Source organism: Helianthus annuus, chromosome 17 (genome assembly GCF_002127325.2).
Source record: "Helianthus annuus cultivar XRQ/B chromosome 17, HanXRQr2.0-SUNRISE, whole genome shotgun sequence".
Taxonomy (NCBI): Eukaryota; Viridiplantae; Streptophyta; class Magnoliopsida; order Asterales; family Asteraceae; genus Helianthus; species Helianthus annuus.
This window is the reverse complement of record NC_035449.2, coordinates 15,974,817-15,993,674: the sequence shown is the minus strand read 5'-3', so window position 1 is coordinate 15,993,674 and position 18,858 is coordinate 15,974,817. Positions and strand designations below refer to the sequence as shown.

At 29.8% G+C, this 18,858-nt stretch overlaps 2 protein-coding genes across 2 annotated transcripts; one reads left to right on the top strand and one right to left on the bottom strand.

Annotated features, from left to right (window-relative positions):
• The first annotated feature begins 12,722 nt into the window (after positions 1-12,722).
• Positions 12,723-14,578, top strand: LOC118488795 (ATP-dependent DNA helicase pif1-like). Its single transcript, XM_035986148.1, has 2 exons — positions 12,723-12,831; positions 12,915-14,578. Exons 1-2 carry the CDS (start codon positions 12,723-12,725, stop codon positions 14,576-14,578), a joined length of 1,773 nt encoding a protein of 590 aa, XP_035842041.1.
• An 828-nt stretch (positions 14,579-15,406) lies between these two features.
• On the bottom strand, positions 15,407-18,526 carry LOC110923761. Its single transcript, XM_022167822.2, has 11 exons — positions 18,301-18,526; positions 18,152-18,200; positions 17,874-18,084; positions 17,665-17,775; positions 17,500-17,568; positions 17,264-17,416; positions 16,944-16,976; positions 16,753-16,836; positions 16,568-16,651; positions 15,784-15,864; positions 15,407-15,691 (listed from the first exon to the last, which is right to left on the bottom strand). The coding sequence occupies exons 3-11, from the start codon at positions 18,054-18,056 to the stop codon at positions 15,407-15,409; spliced, it is 1,083 nt and encodes a 360-aa protein (XP_022023514.2). The 5' UTR covers positions 18,057-18,084; positions 18,152-18,200; positions 18,301-18,526.
• Between the last annotated feature and the right edge of the window lie 332 nt (positions 18,527-18,858).

Genomic DNA, 18,858 nt, shown 5'->3' with positions numbered 1-18,858 from the left:
TTTTTACTTTTGTGACTCCGTTGTATTGGGTTCCTCCTTATTTGTATTTCTTCTCCATTTTTTGTTCTTTTTTAACCTGGTATTCTGACTTACTATTGTAGATTTGAACGATCCGTTCCTCATATTAGTGTTTCTTCTAGGTATTTGCAACCTTTTCTGACTCAGGTTTGATTATCCCTCAAAATGATTATGTTTTTTAATAAAATTTGTTGAAGATTAAAAACACCGCGGTTTAATAGGTTATGTTTTCCTTATGTTTTTGTTCACTGTTCTTGATTATAGCCGTATGTTTGATTTGATTTTGTTTTTTATTATTGTATATCTGAACCATTCGTATTACAAGTTAGGGTTTTTTTCATGTTATAATTTTAGTGTGTGTTTATTTGATTTGGTTTTGTTATGTTTTGATCATGTTTTAATTTATCGCGTGATTGAAATGTTTAAAATCATTGATGATGCTGTTTTAAATCCATTTTAAACCCTAAAGCTTATTTATTTAGTTTTATGTTCTGTTGTGATGATGATGTTGATGATGATATGATTTTGTGTTTGTTTGATTTAATTTGAAATATGCTGTTTTCCTTATGTTTTTTGTTCATGTTATTTAAACCGCCTTTTCCATTGTATGCCACATAAATTATGTTGCTATGTGTTATTTTATGACCAACCAAATGTGTTATCCGTATCTATGAGTTGTGATTGCATTTTGTTATTCTAATTCTAATCCTGTTTATGATTTATCGCGTGTATTTTAATGTATAATTTCATGATGATGATGTTTTAAATAAACTTTAACCCTAAACCTTTTTCTTTTTATTTTGCTTTTTTTGATGATGATTATATGAATCCGCTGTTTTTTACTTTTGTGACTCCGTTGTATTGGGTTCCTCCTTATTTGTTATTTCTTCTCCATTTTTTGTACTTTTTTAACCTGGTATTCTGACTTACTATTGTAGATCTGAACCATCCGTTCCTCATATTAGTGTTTAATCGGTTATGTTTTCCTTATGTTTTTGATCACTGTTCTTGATTCTAGCCGTTTGTTGATTTTATTTTGTTAGTGATTATTTGTAGATCTGAACCACGTGTTTTACAAGTTTGTGTTTTTTCATCTTATAATTTTAGTGTTTTGTTTATTTGATTTTTGTTTTGTTATGTTTTTGATTCCTGTTTTTTAATTATCTCGTGTATTGAAATGTTTAATTTCATGATGATGATGTTTTTAAATTAATTTTAGCCCTAAAGCTTATTTAGTTTATGTTCTGTTATGATGATGATGTTGATGATGATATAATTTCGTGTTTGTTTGATTATATTTGAAATACTAGCCTATATCCGTGTGACACACGGATTTTATTTGAAATATTGTTTTAAAACCGCCTTTCCATTGTATGCCACATAAATTATGTTGCTATGTGTATTTTATGACCAACAAAATGTTTTATTCGTATCTATGATTTGTGATTGCATTTTGTTAATAAAATTCCTGTTTTTGATTTATCGCGTGTATTTCAATGTATAATTTAATGATGATGATTTTTAAATACACTTTAACCCTAAACGTATTTATGTTTTATTTTGATTATGTTGATGATGAATATATGAATCCGCTGTTTTTACTTTTTGTGACTCCGCTGCTGTTTAACTTTTGACTTATCCATTAGTGTAGTCTAACACTTTTGTTAACAATTACACATTAACAAAGATGTTGTTTTATTTTGTAAACAAATTTTGGTTGTTGCTTATTCATCAACAGATCCACTTAAGGTAAATACTTGTACATTATACACGCGATTATCATATTTCTGATTGATATTTATTTGTCATTTTTAAATTCTAATCCCTAAATTTATTTTTATTTTTGCAGATGGTATAATTGCGGTTTAAAATAAATCCATAAGTTCACCTTTTTTACCGTTTAGATGATACGCCTAAAAAGTTAATAAGAATTAAACCCTCTCTTGAAGACACAACCACTGACAGACCTTTGCTGGAAAGATCGATGTGTTCGGTGATGTTGTCAAGGAGTGTCATTAGATGCTTAGTGATAGCATTTTCTTATTCTCCTTGACAATGTCACCGACCCCTCATAATAATTCCATCAAAAATCTGTCACTGGTTGCTTTCTTCAACAGAGGATTGGTTTTTGTTACGTGAAAATGTATCATGTTAATTAAAGTTAATTTTAATAACTTTATATTTTTTGTTCATTGTTGTTATCTTTATCAGTTTATTTTATTGATTGTAGGCGTTTGTTGTTGTTATTTCCTCTCCACTCGCTCAACCATTCTTCTTCTCCATCACTACGGCATGCTTCCGGTTCTTAAAGTCGTTATTAAAAGGTTATGTTTTTGATCCTTTTTTTATTTATCGCGTTTATTGAAATGTTTATTTCATATATGATGATGTTTTTAAATACACTTTAACCCTAAACTGCCTTTACTTTTATGTTCTGTTATGATGTTGTTAAAAAAGGTTAATAAACCTATACTTAGTCACTTTTTTTAAACCTTTAACTTTGACTTTCAGAAATACCTTGAGTTTTAGTTGACCTTACCCATCTTTGTTCCACTTATGACCATTCAAAAAACCATTTTCGTTATAATTTTGACTTTCAGAAATACTTTTCCTTTTAATTCTTTTTTTTAAAGTAAATAAAAATGTTCAAGGACCTTAGGTCAAGTCACTTTGATTTCTACTCACAACCATTTTTTGTAAACCTTTAAAAAGCGGAAATATGTATTTTTAGAAAGTTATATAATTTTTAAGTCTCATTTTCTGTTATCGTTGTATATGTACTCACAAATTCATCACAAATTCAGTTTATTAACGGTAGAAGTTTTTTTGTTTAAATATATACTTACATTATTTCATTTTTTTTAAAGTAATAAAAATTTCAAGGATGTTTCATAAAGACACTTTGTTTTCTACTCATAACCATAGTTTTGTAATCACTTTAAAGACCATAAACCTGTTTTATTTTTACAAAGATAATAATTTAAACCTACAACAGTAGTCCTTAAGAATTAAAAGATATTTTATATACATATGTATTTAAAAGTTTTAAGAAATAAGTATTAACTTTAAAAACTGTACATACCCAATTCAAATTCATACTGCCTATTAAGGCCCATAACAGACGGTTAGTTATATAAACAGTAATACAAACAAAACTGAAAGCCTAAAATGGGTCTGAATTATTTGTTCCTTTAAAAATTTTGACTTTCAACGGTTTCATTAACAAAAAAACTCTACATACACCAACTGATATTTATACAGCCTATTAAGGCCGTTAACAGACATATTTTAAAAACAGAATAATAAAAACAAAACTGAAAGCCTAAAATGGTCTGAATTTTTTTGTTTAAAAATTTCACTTTCAACGGTTCATTGGTTTCTTATATTGAGGTTTTGTAAGCTTAAACCTTTTTGTCGGTCAACTATAAGGACAAATACACATTTCAAAGTTTTCACCTTTTAGTTAATCTACTACCTATCCAAAAAAGTTGACTAATCTGATTACTTTCATATACCTTATATAGTTTTGTTTTTTCTTCCAACCTCACTATTTATATCCACTCCCCTTCCTCCTTTTTCACCAACTTCAATTCTCCTTCTTCCCTTTCATCTTGAAGCAACTTACTGAAGTAATGGAGCACGGGTACGGAATTGAATTTTTATACATTTCTGTTTCATATTGTATTTTATACATAGTAATATTAACGCATATTTCTTTGATATAGTAACATCACTTATTTGAAGGATTTGGATTTGGCTCGCCGTGATTACACTGTGAAGGTTCGTGTACTCCGTTTATGGAAGCAACCGATGTATAACAATCCAGAGCAGTTTTACTCAATCGAAATGATCGTTGTTGATGAAGAGGTATATATTTCTCATATGAAGTAGATTTTTTAATAACGAACAAATTTAAAATTTAACTTATCCGTTTAAGTTAAATTTTATCCAGTGATTTTTTTTCAGTTAGTTTGTTAAAGTGCTATCAAGAAGGGGTTTTGAAATAAAGTGAAAAATTTTTAAAAAACTAACTTATAACGTTTTCATGCAGTAGGCAGTCAGTTTGTTAAAATTTATGTTATCTAATTACTTATCCCTTTAATTTAAAGTGTTATCCTTCTGCTTATGAACATCTCACTTTAACATGTAAAATGTAGTTTCATGTTTCTTTCTATGTCATCTCCTAAAAGTATTATATTATTGTGCTTATTTCCTTATTTTTTTACTTTTTTTTTTATTTGACAGGGAACCACCATGCAAGCCAATGTTCTCCGAAGATGGTTTCCGAGATTTGAACAAGTTTTAATGAATCAGGTATATTCTTATAACCTTTTAAAGTAGTTTAACTAATATTTAATGCAACAAGTTGCCTGTTTAAGTGTTTCATATAACTTATTTACAACTGCCTTATTTACATAAAATTTAATTTTTACAGCTGCGTTGGTTGTTTATGTGTTTTGTTTTAAATTATTTTTAGTCACTTCATTAATTTAGTAGTTAATATCATGTTACCCCTAGATATTTATGATTATTTCAATTTTGAACGTCAAGTTTTCACATATTCTCATTTAAGTCCCTCACATGTTTCAATTTATACATATAAATTATTTGTATACTACCAAATTCCCGTATCCATAAATTTATTTAAAAGAAGTTATTTACATCCACATATTGTAGAACTAAATGGTAGTTATAAATTAATGTCTATTAAAAAACGTATTATCAATTGTATTATCATATTATCCCTAATAAGTATTGAGTAGTTTGTAATGGAACAACCACAACTTTTTGACCACATTTTCATTGAAGTACCTTATATGCTTATATTATAAACATCCTAGTAATATTTGTAATACTTACAATTTACCTTATCCTTAAATTTATTAAAAAATAATTTGGTGACATCCACATATTGTAGAAGTAAAAGGTACCTATAACTTACTTATATGCAATAAGTTATAACATGTATAAATAAGCAAATGCTTAATATATTTTACATTGTTTGTATTTTATATTTTAATTATATATTATCATCTTCAATTGTAAATTAGTATATTAAGTTATTGATTATTTTTTTAAGATTTATGTTTTACATACCAACTTTTTTACAAGTACGTTACATGTTAACTTTTTATAGTTAATTTAATTCATTTATGTTTATTATTCAAATTTCAAACAGATTGCTATTTCATTGTCAAACCGACTATTGGTTTAAATGAGTCCAAGTACAAGTATGTGGACAACAAAAAACAAGCTGGGAATCTACTGTGATACCGATGTGTATCCATGTAAGGATTTCAATGGTCCCCTGTATGGGTTCTCATTCACATCCTTTAAGGATATCATTGACAAACTGTTCCAGAAACAAATCTATAGGTGACTAAAAACCTCATACATGTTTTTTAGTTATGTTTTTATATACTGTATATTTTTTTCAACATTTAACCGACTTCCATTTTCTAGATGTTATTGGTTTTGTTGCTGATGTTAAAGACCTTAAGAAGTTTAGACAGCAAGGGGTAAAGACACCAAGAAACTGAATGTCATCATTCAAGATCTAGAGTATGTGTTTTAATTCTTATTCAATCTATTGATTATAAATTCCTAATTTATATTTTTTTACCCATTTACTTTAAGCCTGATTTTTGGGATATTTTATTTCAAGGATGGAATCAATATACCTGTCTTTATGGGATTCTTATGCTGATCGGATTTTAGAGCAATGGGAAACAGAGAACAACATGTGTTATTGTTGTCATTCTGCAGTTTGGTACACTGAAGTACTTTGGTCGTTTTGGTTATGTTAACAGCTGTTTCAATGTTTCCAAGCTTTTCATAAATTCTGATGTTGATGAAATGACTGCTTTTCGTAACAGGTGAATCCTTTCAATGAATGCAAACCGAGAATTAATTTATTAAATTTTTTCCTTAATATATTAGACTTACATAAATATTAATCTAATATAATTATTTGTAACAGTCTTATTGCAAACTCTGCGGCTTCGTCATGTTCGAGTCAATCTTCTCGGCTTTCTGGAATTTTTTTATCATTGTATGATGAGTATGTTGTTAGATCTGAATTCAACAACATAGCTGAAGTAAATCTCAATCAGGTATTACAATTGAGTATGTTTTTTATTAACATTATTTCTGTCATTATCACTAAACTACATATTTATAGGCCAAGTCTGTTGTTGTGGTTGGTACTGTTCAAATGATATCTGAAGATTTGCCTTGGTATTACTTTGCTTGTAAAACTTGTAACAAGAAGGTTTTCCCAAAAGTTACTAATGATACACCTACGGTTGGTGTCTTGGTTGATGAAGAAGAGGTTTATGAGTGCAAAACGAAAACTTGCAAGGACACTGTGATTCAATATACTAAAAGGTGTAAATAATTTTAAATTGTTTGAAATTTATGTTTTCTCTTAGGTGTGTATATTTCATTGCTAACATTTTGACACTTTGTGATTTAGGCTTAAAATTCCATTGACTGTTCAAGATTCCAGTGGAACTGTGTCATTGACATTGTTTGACAGAGATGCTTGCCGAATTCTAAATACAACTGCAGCTAACTTAATTGAGAAACACGTTGCTGTAAGTTTCCATTTAATAAATTTCGAAATTTTAATTTTTTCCCCGATAATATGTCAATAATATTTTTGTATATATACTACAGGGTGGTGATAAGGGTCTGTATCCTGACGAGTTGAAGCTCTTTTAGGGAAAAAATTTGCATTCAAGATTGATATCAGTGAGTTCAACATTGAACACAACTTTTGGTTTTTTGGTGTTTCTAAATTGACTGACGATGAGGATATCATATTTGAGCTTGAGAAGAAAGCAAACAACATTGAGGTAATATTAAGTTTAAGTACTTAATTTCCGGTTCATTTAGTATATAAACATATTTTACATACTCAATTTATGGCGAACATTGTAGGTGGAAACTACTGCTTCTTTGAACAACAGGTTCACTGATATGGAATCAGAAGATACTGTTAACCTGAATGTATGCATTGTGTACTCTATAAACTTACTCATTATTATACTTTATCTTCAATTATATGTTTGTGAATTATTTTAGTTGTTTGATATTAAAATTGAACAATTTCAAAAATGCAGGATGATAACTGCACTGATGTTATTATGGGAGTCACTGTTGGTACCAAATCAAATGAAGACTTCAAATCGAAGGTATGTAAAGTTATATTAAATACTTAAAAATTTAAGTTAAATCTTCAAATTATTTTTTTGACACCAATTTTGTTTATCATTTTTAGGTTCCTTCTGAGTCCATGGATGATAATGTCATCACCCCTTTGCCCAAAAATTTGGAGGACACTGCCATGGCAAGTAAGCCTATTGGTGAGCCTGCGATTTTTAAGAGGAAAACCAAAAAACCTGCTTTCAAGAAAAACTTGGTTGAGAGTTATGATGTTGATGAAAATGGAGAAATGTCAACCACCAAACCAGTTAAACCTGGAAAACCAACTCTCCTAATTCCAAAAATTGAAAAATGAAGGCTTTACCGCCTTTATGTTCTAAGTGTTGGTTTCCTATGTTATTTTAATGTGTTTTAAGTTATGTTTATCGTTTAAGAACTACTTCAAAAGCTTTGGATCATTCAAGCTTTTATGTTTAAGAAGTTTAATATCGTTTTGTTGTACTGAATGCTTCTAGACAATATTTAAAAGCAAGTATTATGTTTGGTTTTTAATTTATTAATGTTTTGTTACATTTTTCATTTATTTTTGACACTATTATATTTGATGTGGTTGTAATGTGTTGATAAATTTTTCAACTCTGCTCCTTTATGAACTACTTTTTGGAGAATATATATTATCATCTTCAGTTGATAAGTAGTTACAGAAAAACGTCAAATGTTTTGTAAATATCGACACTCACATATAATACATGATAAACGATATTTTTAATTCAAAACATAAGTTTGTTTTTTATATACTGCGATTGTACTACATAATTTATCAAAATACATAATTTTCAAAAGTTTATACCCTTTAAACATTCAAATTCTTTACTGTCCAAATACTCCACATCTTATTATGTAATTTTACAACTCCATATTTTAAATTAATAATTTTTTAAATACTTCTCTAAATATGGCTTATATTTCAGTCTATTTAAATTACTTAATTCCTTAGTTATACCATATATTATTATCCTCAGATCAAAACGATGGAATTTTTGAAGCAAAGGTTATGCGACAAAAAAGGAAATTACATCTGGCAGCTAAAAAAACGAAACGTTGTGATTTGGCTTCCACAGGGAAAGGTCATGTTTTCATTAGTTTCTCCTATTTGTGATAAATATATGCCATTGAATATTAATTTATTCCCACTTATAAAACAATAATTTGAAATTAATGATAGTTTATTTTATTTATTCAGGCTTTCAAACGCGAAGTCCGTTATCTAACATTACAAATGGTATGTATTTAGTTTATTTAAATTTCACCAATTTGATTATTGTTTAAATAGGTGTATTCATTGTAGATTTTAAGGAAAGAATACTTATGAGAAAAGAAGAGATCGATAAAGGAATTCCCACCAAAAGTGTAAAGGTAATTTTTCAGTTTACCATTAATTATTTAAGAATAAGCATTTTTGTAAACTTAATTTTCATTACTCACATATTATTTAATTTATAAATTCGATTTTTTGGAAATATTATGAGTACACTATTATTACACTACTAAATATTTGTTTTCATAAAGCAGGTTTGCAAAATGTCCAAGTTAGTTCTGACCAATCACCAACTAATATAAATGTCTATTATGGGAAGGAAGTCGTCAATAGTTATCAATCAATTCCAAACACACATACCACTGACACTGCTTCAAATATCTATTATACACCATTGCTATCAGATGTTACAAATGGTACCTATTTATTATAATCAATTATGTAAAAAGTACATATTTTCCTTTGTTTTTTTCTTTGTTATCCACTTTTTTTGTTTCACAGCTTCACTCCCCGATAATGATTATACTCGCTCGAAGTTTAATCGGCGCATCCGTAAAGAATATCTAGATAGGAGAAAAAAAGGCTTGAATTTTACCTCACCAAACAATCCAATTTCAACTACACAAACTTGTCTCACATATTGTCAAAGTATGGTGGTATTCTCATTATCTAATTACAAGATAGTAATTCAAATTATTATTAATACTTGTCATATTTTTTGCAGGTACTTCTTCTTCAGATATCCAATTCAGTTTTTAACAATTCACCAATTAATAGAACTGTCCCTTATGTGAAGGAAGTTGTTATTCCTTATCAATCAAATCCAAATCAACATACCATTGTTCATTCTTCCAATATCTATTTTACACCTATGCTATCAGATATTACTAATGGTATATAAATTTTTAAATTTAATATTTTAAATTTAAAAAAAATGTACATTAATCCATTAACTTTTTCTCTTTGTATACAACATTATATTTTTTTTCAGCTTCAATCACCACTGATGATTATAGTAGCCCAAAGTTTTGTCGGAGCATCAGGAAACAATATCGTGATAGGCAAAAAACAAGCAATTAAATCTCCATCAGTAAAATTTCCAAGGTCAACTACACAAGCATCTATCAAATTACCACAAAGTATGTTATTTACTTATTTATATTTTAAAAATGTAAATTCAAATTATTATTAGTAGTTAACATATTTATATATATTGAAAATTGTTAATTCCGAATTCCTTTTTTAGGTACTTATACGTCAAAGAAGAATATTCAATTATCTTCGTTGAACAATTCTCTAGAAAAACTCCATTTTTCCGGAGAATTTATAACGAATATATTTTGTGGCATATCAAAAGGTAATATTCCACTTCGAAATATTTTTCAATTTAACAATACCATGTTATAATTGTATAATAACAAAATTAAACTTTTCCATTAACAGATTACTTGGATCATGGTGATCAGAGTCATATATGTGAAACATGTCATGCAAAATTATGGAAAGATGAAGTCTTAAGAAGTTATCAAAGAAAGACTAAATCAAGTTTTTCTCTATGTTGTGGTTACAGCAAAGTCAAACTTCCCGATTTCAAGCCCCCGCCCTCTGATTATAAAAGTCTTTATACTTCTTCTGACTCTAAAAGCATTCATTTTTTGAAAAACATTCGTCGTTACAACTCAATGTTTTCTTTTACTTCCATGGGTGGAAAAGTAGACAACTCCATTAACAATGGTAATTCTCCTTATGTATTCAGACTTAGTGGTGAGAATTATCATAGTATTGGAAGTCTTATACCAACGAATGGATCCAAGCCTAAGTTTTCTCAGTTATATATATATGATACTGAGAATGAGGTTGCAAACAGACAATTTGTTTTAGGGTATGTTTTTTATTTAATATTACTATAATTCATATTTCATAAATTTTTTTTTATCAATCCTTATTTAATTTAGATATTTTTTTTTGTAATTAGGGAAAGCCGAAAACAGTCCAGCTCAAGTAGTGAAATTTTGGATTTTGAAATTATTTCAGAATTGAAGGCAATGTTAGATTCTCACAATCAGTTGGTTAAGTCTTACAGAATGGCGAGAGATTGTTTTCAAAGAAATCCTTGTGAGAATCTTAAGATTCGCCTTATTGCAAAAAGGAATAAAGATGGTAGGACATATAACTTGCCAACTGCTTCTGAAGTTGCTGCTTTAATAGTTGGAGATATTGACACTTTGTTTGAACCGAGAGATATTATTGTGAAGAGTAAACAAGGTTATCTCGAGCGAATTAGTGAACTACATCCTTCTTATTTAGCTCTTCAATATCCCCTACTTTTTGTTTACGGTGATGATGGTTATAGAATTGATATCCTTCATCGTGATGTTTCTGCTTCAAGCAGCAGTGATGTTTCTACTTCAAGCACCAGTAAAAGACATACGTGCACAATGAGAGAATACTTTTGCTACAGAATCCAAGATCGATCGAATACGTTCTTTGGTTCTAAATTCCAGAAGGCTTTTTCAACAATTTTTGGTCGATGCGTATACTATGATTGAAAGCGAAAGGCTCTTATACATACGTACTCAACAAAAGAAATTAAGATGCGAGACTTTTGAGAATTTATGTTCTGTTAAAGAACAAGGCAAAAGTGATGTCTCTAAAATCGGTCAGCGTGTTATATTACCTTCGTCTTTTACTGGTAGTGCACGGTACATGTTTCAAAATTATTTAGATGCCATGTCCCTTTGTAAATGGTATGGTTATCCTGATTTTTTCATAACAATCACATGTAACCCAAAATGGCCTGAAGTGAAGAGGTTTCATAAGGACACGAATCTTAACCCGGAAGATAGGCCTGATATTTTATGTAGGTTATTTAAAATCAAGTTGGATTCCATCATTAAAGACTTAAGGGATAATGCAATTCTTGGAAAGCTTCAAGCAGGTATTTTAATTATTTTTGTTTTTGTCTTCAAAGTTTTCTACATTATTTTCCAAATTTATAATAAATACACTTTAGACTATGTTATATATGCTTATTTAGTTAGTAAACGGTAGGAAACATTAAAAAGTAAATATAATACACAATTTTAAATATCTTTTTTTGTTATTTTTAGTTGTATATACGGTGGAGTTTCAAAAGCGCGGCTTGCCTCATGCTCATTTGTGCTTATTTATGCATGCCGACCACAAACTTCCAACCGTTGATTATATCGATCCATTCATTTCTGCCGAAATACCTGACAAAGACAAAGAACCAGAGTTATATTTTCTTGTAAGTGAGTTCATGATTCATGGTCCTTGTGGTGTTGAAAAAATGAATTGTCCCTGCATGATTGACGGAAAGTGTTCCAAAAATTTTCCCAAAAAATTTCGTGAATCTACATGCATAGATGGTGATGGTTTTCCCGTTTACAGAAGACGTAACAACGGTGTTTTTATTGAGAAGTCAGATGTCAAGTTAGATAACCGCAGTGTTGTGCCATACAATAAAATTCTTTTACAAAGATATCAAGCACACATCAATGTTGAGTGGTGCAATCAGGCCGGATCAATAAAATATCTGTTTAAATATATAAATAAAGGTCATGATAGGGCATCAATTTGTTTTGTACCAAGTAAAGAAGCAAATGATCAAGAAAAGACGGTTGATGAAATCAAAGACTACTATAGTTGTCGATACATATCTGCTTGTGAAGCGTCTTGGCGGATTTTTTCTTATGATATACATTATAGGAATCCTTCTGTCATTAGGCTTCCTTTTCATCTTCCCGGACAACAACATGTTATCTATGAAGAATTTGAAGAAATAGAAGATGTGTTAGATAAACCGTCAGTGAATGCTTCCATGTTTTTACAGTGGTTTGTTTGTAATGAAAAATACCCTGCCGCACGTCAACTTACTTATGTCGAATTCCCAACAAAATTTGTATGGAAGATCAACAAACGTAAGTGGAAACCAAGGAAAAGAGGTTTTTCAATTGGCAGAATTCATTCGGTTTCTCCTTCAGTCGGTGAAGCTTATTATTTGAGGATTTTGTTGAACAATGTGAAAGGTCCAAGAAATTTTGAGGATATCAGAACCGTAAATGATGTTGAGTATCCTACTTTTAGAGATGCATGTTATGCATATGGCCTTTTGGATGATGACAATGAATATGTTGAAGCAATTATAGAAGCAAGTTTCACCGGATCGGGTTATTATTTAAGAAGTTTGTTCTGTACAATGTTAATGTCCGAGAGTATGTCTAGACCGGAATTTGTGTGGGAAAAAACTTTCACCTACTTATCAGATGACATTCTCTACAAGCAACGTCGTATTTTAAAACATCCAGGTATTTTCCATTATAATAGAATTTATCTAAATGTTTAACTTAATGTAATATAAAATTTTGACTTTACTTTCATTATTTGACAGGTTTGGTACTTAACGAAGATCAAATTAAGAACCTAACATTGTTTGAGATCCAAAAGTTTTTACTTCGAAATAATTCCACTCTTAAAAGGTATTCCAGTATGCCTTTTCCTAATAATGATTGTATATCTTCCGCAAACAATCTTTTACTTAGTGAAGAGTTGGCTTATGACACGGAGATATTAGCTGAAGAGTTTCGTAAACTTTTCTCTTCATTAACTCAAGAACAACGGGTTATATATGAAGAAATCATCACAGCGGTGGATAACAACAAAGGAGGGGTTTTTTTTGTTTATGGTTACGGTGGAACAGGAAAAACATATCTTTGGAAGACTTTATGTGCATCTATAAGATCAGAAGGGAAAATTGTTTTAAGTGTTGCTTCCAGTGGAATTGCATCTCTTTTGCTATCAGGAGGGAGGACTGCTCACTCTCGGTTCCACATTCCTATCAATTTAGATGAGGATTCTTTTTGTTTCATTAAGCCAGATAGCGATCTTGCACGTTTATTACAAGAAACCTCACTTATTATTTGGGACGAAGCACCAATGGTACATAAACATGGATTTGAAGCTTTGGACAGATCGTTAAAAGACCTTTTTAGATCTGTATCTGGAGCATCATCAGAATTGCCATTTGGTGGGAAAGTTATAGTTTTTGGAGGAGACTTCCGACAAATTCTACCTGTGGTGCCAGGAGGAAGCAGACAACAAATTGTAAATGCTTCTTTAAGTTCTTCTTATATTTGGAGAACTTGCAAAGTCCTAAAATTGACCAAAAATTTGAGGTTGAGTACCTCAAATGATCCATCTGAAATACAAGAAACTACCAAGTTTGCAAACTGGCTTTTGGATATAGGTGAAGGTAATGTCGGTGGTGTGAATGACAGCAATGCAATTTTACAAATACCCGAAGATCTTCTCATCAAACATTCGTCTGATCCCATTTCAGACTTAATCGAGTTTGTATATCCTTCTCTTCTATATAATTTCAATGAAGCAAATTACTTCCATCAAAGAGCCATTCTAGCTCCAACAAATGACGTTGTTCAAGAAATTAACGATCGTATGCTGTCACTTTTTCCGGGAGTTGAGAAGGAATATTTAAGCTCCGATAGTATATGTCCAACAGAAATGCTTAATGAGAATTTAGATGATGCATTAGTCTCACCGGATATTCTTAATGGAATTAAAGCTTCTGGTTTGCCGAATCATAGGTTAGTATTCAAGGTAGGTGTTCCGGTCATGCTTCTTAGAAATATTGACCAAAAAAGTGGTTTGTGTAACGGAACAAGATTAAAGGTGGTCTCTTTGGGTAAACGTGTTATACAGGTAGAGATTATCTCTGGAAGTCACATTGGCGATCGTCATTATATTCCTAGAATTACGTTGATACCTACAGACAAAAAACTTCACATTAAGTTACAAAGAAGACAATTTCCACTTGCGGTATCTTTTGCAATGACCATAAACAAAAGTCAAGGACAATCACTCTCTAGAGTTGGTTTGTTTTTGAAAAATCCAGTTTTCACACATGGTCAATTGTATGTTGCATTATCAAGAGTTACCCGCCGAGATGGCCTTAAAATTGTTATTCTAGATAGTGATGGAAATCTTTCTGATACAACGTCAAATGTCGTATACAAAGAAGTTTTTAGAAATTTGTAATGTAAATGTAAATATGATGTGTTCAGTAACAGTGAATTGTACGTGTATGTCGCTTTATGTTTAGTTTAAGTCAAAAACGTTAGTATACTGTATGAATATTATTATCGTTATTTTCATTTATTGCCATTTTTTGAAATGTAATACAATGATAAGTTGAGTAGTCTATATAAAAAATCTTATGTAATTTTAATTTAAAGTAACAACAAAAATACCATTACATTGATATCTCTGTAATAGAGAATTTGTGAAGACGTTAAAGTAAACCTGTATATTTAGAGGCTCATATCCATCCACTATATTTTTTGTTGTGAGTGTGTAACAAAGAGAAATAAATAATAAAAATTTTGTTTTTCTGTTAGATAAAGATATACATATATAGATGGACGTGATAGGTTTTTTAAAAGCTAAGATAATTTAGATAAAAACAAATATTTTGATTAAATTATATAAATGAACACGAAGGCATCAATGTCAATGCTCTTTGATTTTATTTTGATTGTTAAGCTATAAAACCTGAAATTGAATCATAGGTTATTAATTGTAAATATTAAACCCTTGAGTCACACGTCAAATGTGTATTACCATTCAACCTAAGACATAATATCAAAAATAGTCAAAGTTATTATACACTAAAATAACAACCAACCATGCAGTTACCTAACTACCTGTTAACCTTGATTTACATAAAATCCCAACCCAAAATAAACCAAAAGTTGTCAAATTTAGCCCCAAGTTTTTCTAGACCAAGTAGGACTCTAAAGCCCAACAAAAGAAATTAGCATATATATTGTTTATAAAAACCACCACAACTACAAGCAGACTTCCGATTCATGCACGCGATTTTTTGTTCTTAACACCACGCTTGTCCACAACCTTTGTCAGTGTCAAGACCTTGCTTGAGTTGTTGAACTCAAAAAACATTTCGGCTCCCATTTTGATGTTCCAAGCCTTCAAGTAATTCGACCATCCAACAAATGCATACCGGAACGCTTTGCGGTTTTTTTCCGATCTGGTCATTATAAAGTTGACTTCACCTGTCATGTTTTGAACACTCACTTCTTTGAGATTAGTAGGAGATAAGTCCAACACAGATGTCATTTTTGGTGGTAGTCGCTGAAAAATACAACATATTACAGTCATGATTAAATATATCATTTTGATAAAAAGTTCAAGAAAGAAACAAAAAAAAATGTACAAAATCTTACAATTCTGTGTTTCGCAATTCTTTTGAAGTTCAAAACCGTTGATTGTGGGTTAAGTATTTGAATTGTCTTCTTGCGCTTTTTCTGAAGATAATTTAATTAAATTGAACATATTCTAGATATATAGTATAGAGATTATATATTATCACGAAACAAACACGATTGTTCAAAACCGCCTATCCGAATATTTCGGATAGTAAATATCACTATCCAAAACCGTTTTGGAAAGTTTGGACTTCCAAAGTTCGGATATCCGATTTCGTAAACACACACAAATAAAGATGAGACCAATAAAATTACTACTTTGTTGTTAGGATGTTTACAAGTTCCTCCACTAATTTTGAAGACCCCTACACGACACTCTATTATCACTAAAAACAATTTTATCACGAAAGGAAGCGGAAACTATATAATCATGCAAATCAATACTATTAGGTATATTGTTATCACACACCTAATTCCTAAGTTATCATCAAATCAAAAGGACCAAATTATTATATTATCATGAAGCGAATTACACATATATTATCACTCTACAAAATGAACAAATGACTATATTATCATGAAACAAAAAAAACATGTATTATCACCAAAAAGAAATGAACAAAGCACTATTTTAGCCATTAAGAAAGAACGACTATATTATAACCAAACAAATAGTGGCAATATTTTTAGCTAACAATTTAAACCCAAACCCATTTATTGCAGAAATCATATTGAACGAAAAGCACTAGATAATTAAGATATATGAACTATGTAAATAATAAATATTTCCCAAAAATTGTACCAGGTTTGTGGATTTCAAGACTGGAGAACCCGTCATTGGCGCTTCATCAACCTTTTTAATTCGGCTTCGAAGATTTCTTTTTGTCTGTACCAAAAGCAACACAAATAATTATTAAGTTTTTTTAAAATTTGTTACTATAAAATCTAAACCGTAAATGTCAAAAATTTATCAATTATGTTTTCTACCGTTTCTGTGGATTTCAAGACCAGAGAGGAAGTGCTTGCTCCTGCATCAACTCTTTTAATTCTGCTCCGAAGACTTCGTTTTGTCTGTATGAAAAGTAACAAAAATAAGTAACAACTTTTAAATAAACATGTTACTATGAAATATATAATGATAAGTGAGTTGACCGGTATTCATTTTTTGATTTAAATACCTGAGTTTCATAAACTTTGGACTTGCCTTTAACCTTCACAATAAAAAAAATAAATATGAATATGTAAAAGTTAAATAATGATTGAAATAAACAAAGAATGTTTTGTATTTTCATTGTTTCTTACCAAAACATGATTATGTAAAACTTTAATAATAATTCTAATAAATAAATTCATTAATTTTAAACATATCAAACACTTTTGGAGTTATCTTTGTCTAATAAAGGCTGAATACGTAAAAGTTAAATAATAATTCAATAAAATATATTAGAAATTGTTAAACATATAAAACAATTTCAAAATGAACAAGCTGAATACTTACATGTTTTTGATTTCCTTCCAGATCATCTTCACACACATCAGCCGTCAAGTTTTGTTCAACTATCATATCCTCATCCGCAGTTTTTGAATCTACATCACAAACAACACTTGGTTTGCCTTTGCCTTCAGTTTTTGAATCCCAATTCTCTTTGAACTACAGATCAAAATAAATTTTGGTTTAACATAATAGAAATAATTATTATTTAATAAATAAATGATACATGTAACCAAAACTACCTTCTTCTTAAGGTCTTCCATTTCAAGTAGAGATGAGAAAAAGGTATCAAACTTGGAATCGTCTTGATCCTATATAATTAAGAATGAAAAAAAAAAGTGTCAAAATACATCATAAAAATATTTATAAAATCAGTTAAAGAATTTTCTTATAATATAAAGAATTACATTGAACATATCTTCAAAACCTGCCAAATGAGCTTTTACATCTTTACTTTCAACAACAACACCTTCTTCAATGACAGTTCCAGCATCAATACACTCCTCTTTACATGCCGTCTAAATATAAAATTAACCAATAACAATGTGTTAAATGAATTATGTAATTATAAGATCTACTTGATAAGTAAACAATATTGTACATTTATAATTCTAACCTCGATAGCAAATTCATCAAAATCGTCAACATAGATTGGGTCGTCCAAAACTACTAACTCAACCCTGTTGTTCTGAATTTGAGTACCGGTTTCATGATTAAACACTGAAACCTCGAAGACCTTATTTCCATGCATTGAGAAAACAAAGGTAGATCTCCTGTCTAAGGCAAGTTCATTTATCATCTCCGAACATCCATGAGTAAAAACACACCTGTCAATTAATCCGTCCATGTTAACGTTCCAAAACGTATCTCCTAAATACAGAGTTGATTGACCACCTTTGAACATCTTTCCATAAAAATCTCTCCAAAACTTATCTGCCATTACCTGCATATGTTGTGATAATTATTATTAAAAAATAACTTAAAAAGCAGTATACAAACATAACAAAGTATTCAACATACAAATATTATAAGATAATACTTACAATAACATCTTCTTGAGGGTTTATCTTGGATATGAACATGTTTCTATGAACACATGATTTAAAGACCATTAAAAAAAATGAGGTCGGTCCATAAGTCTGAAACATAAGGTAGTCGTCTTTTCTAACATGAGTATCCCTAACCAGTTTGGTGAATCCATCAGCAAGAACAGGGCCAACATCTGTTTTTTTTACTCTTACAAACCATATATTGTCACCATCAAGAATCTTAACTGAATCTTTGTAAGGTGGGTGGTCTCCCCAAACCATTGATGTAAAGTCATTAGGTAATTCCTATGAGTTTAAAAAAGCGAATAAATTATCAGTTTACATAATATATATAATTATAAAACATTAGAATAAATTTAATAAACGTACCAAAAATATTGGAAAATCTTCATCAATTAGCTTTAAAAATGAAGGAGTGTTGTGCAAAGGGTCGATACCTGAAAATTAATATACAAATTTATTAAAAGAAAAAAGGTCAATTATTAATAACAAAACAATGAATTTTACAAACAATAATAAGTATACGTTATATAAATTTTCAAAATAATTTAT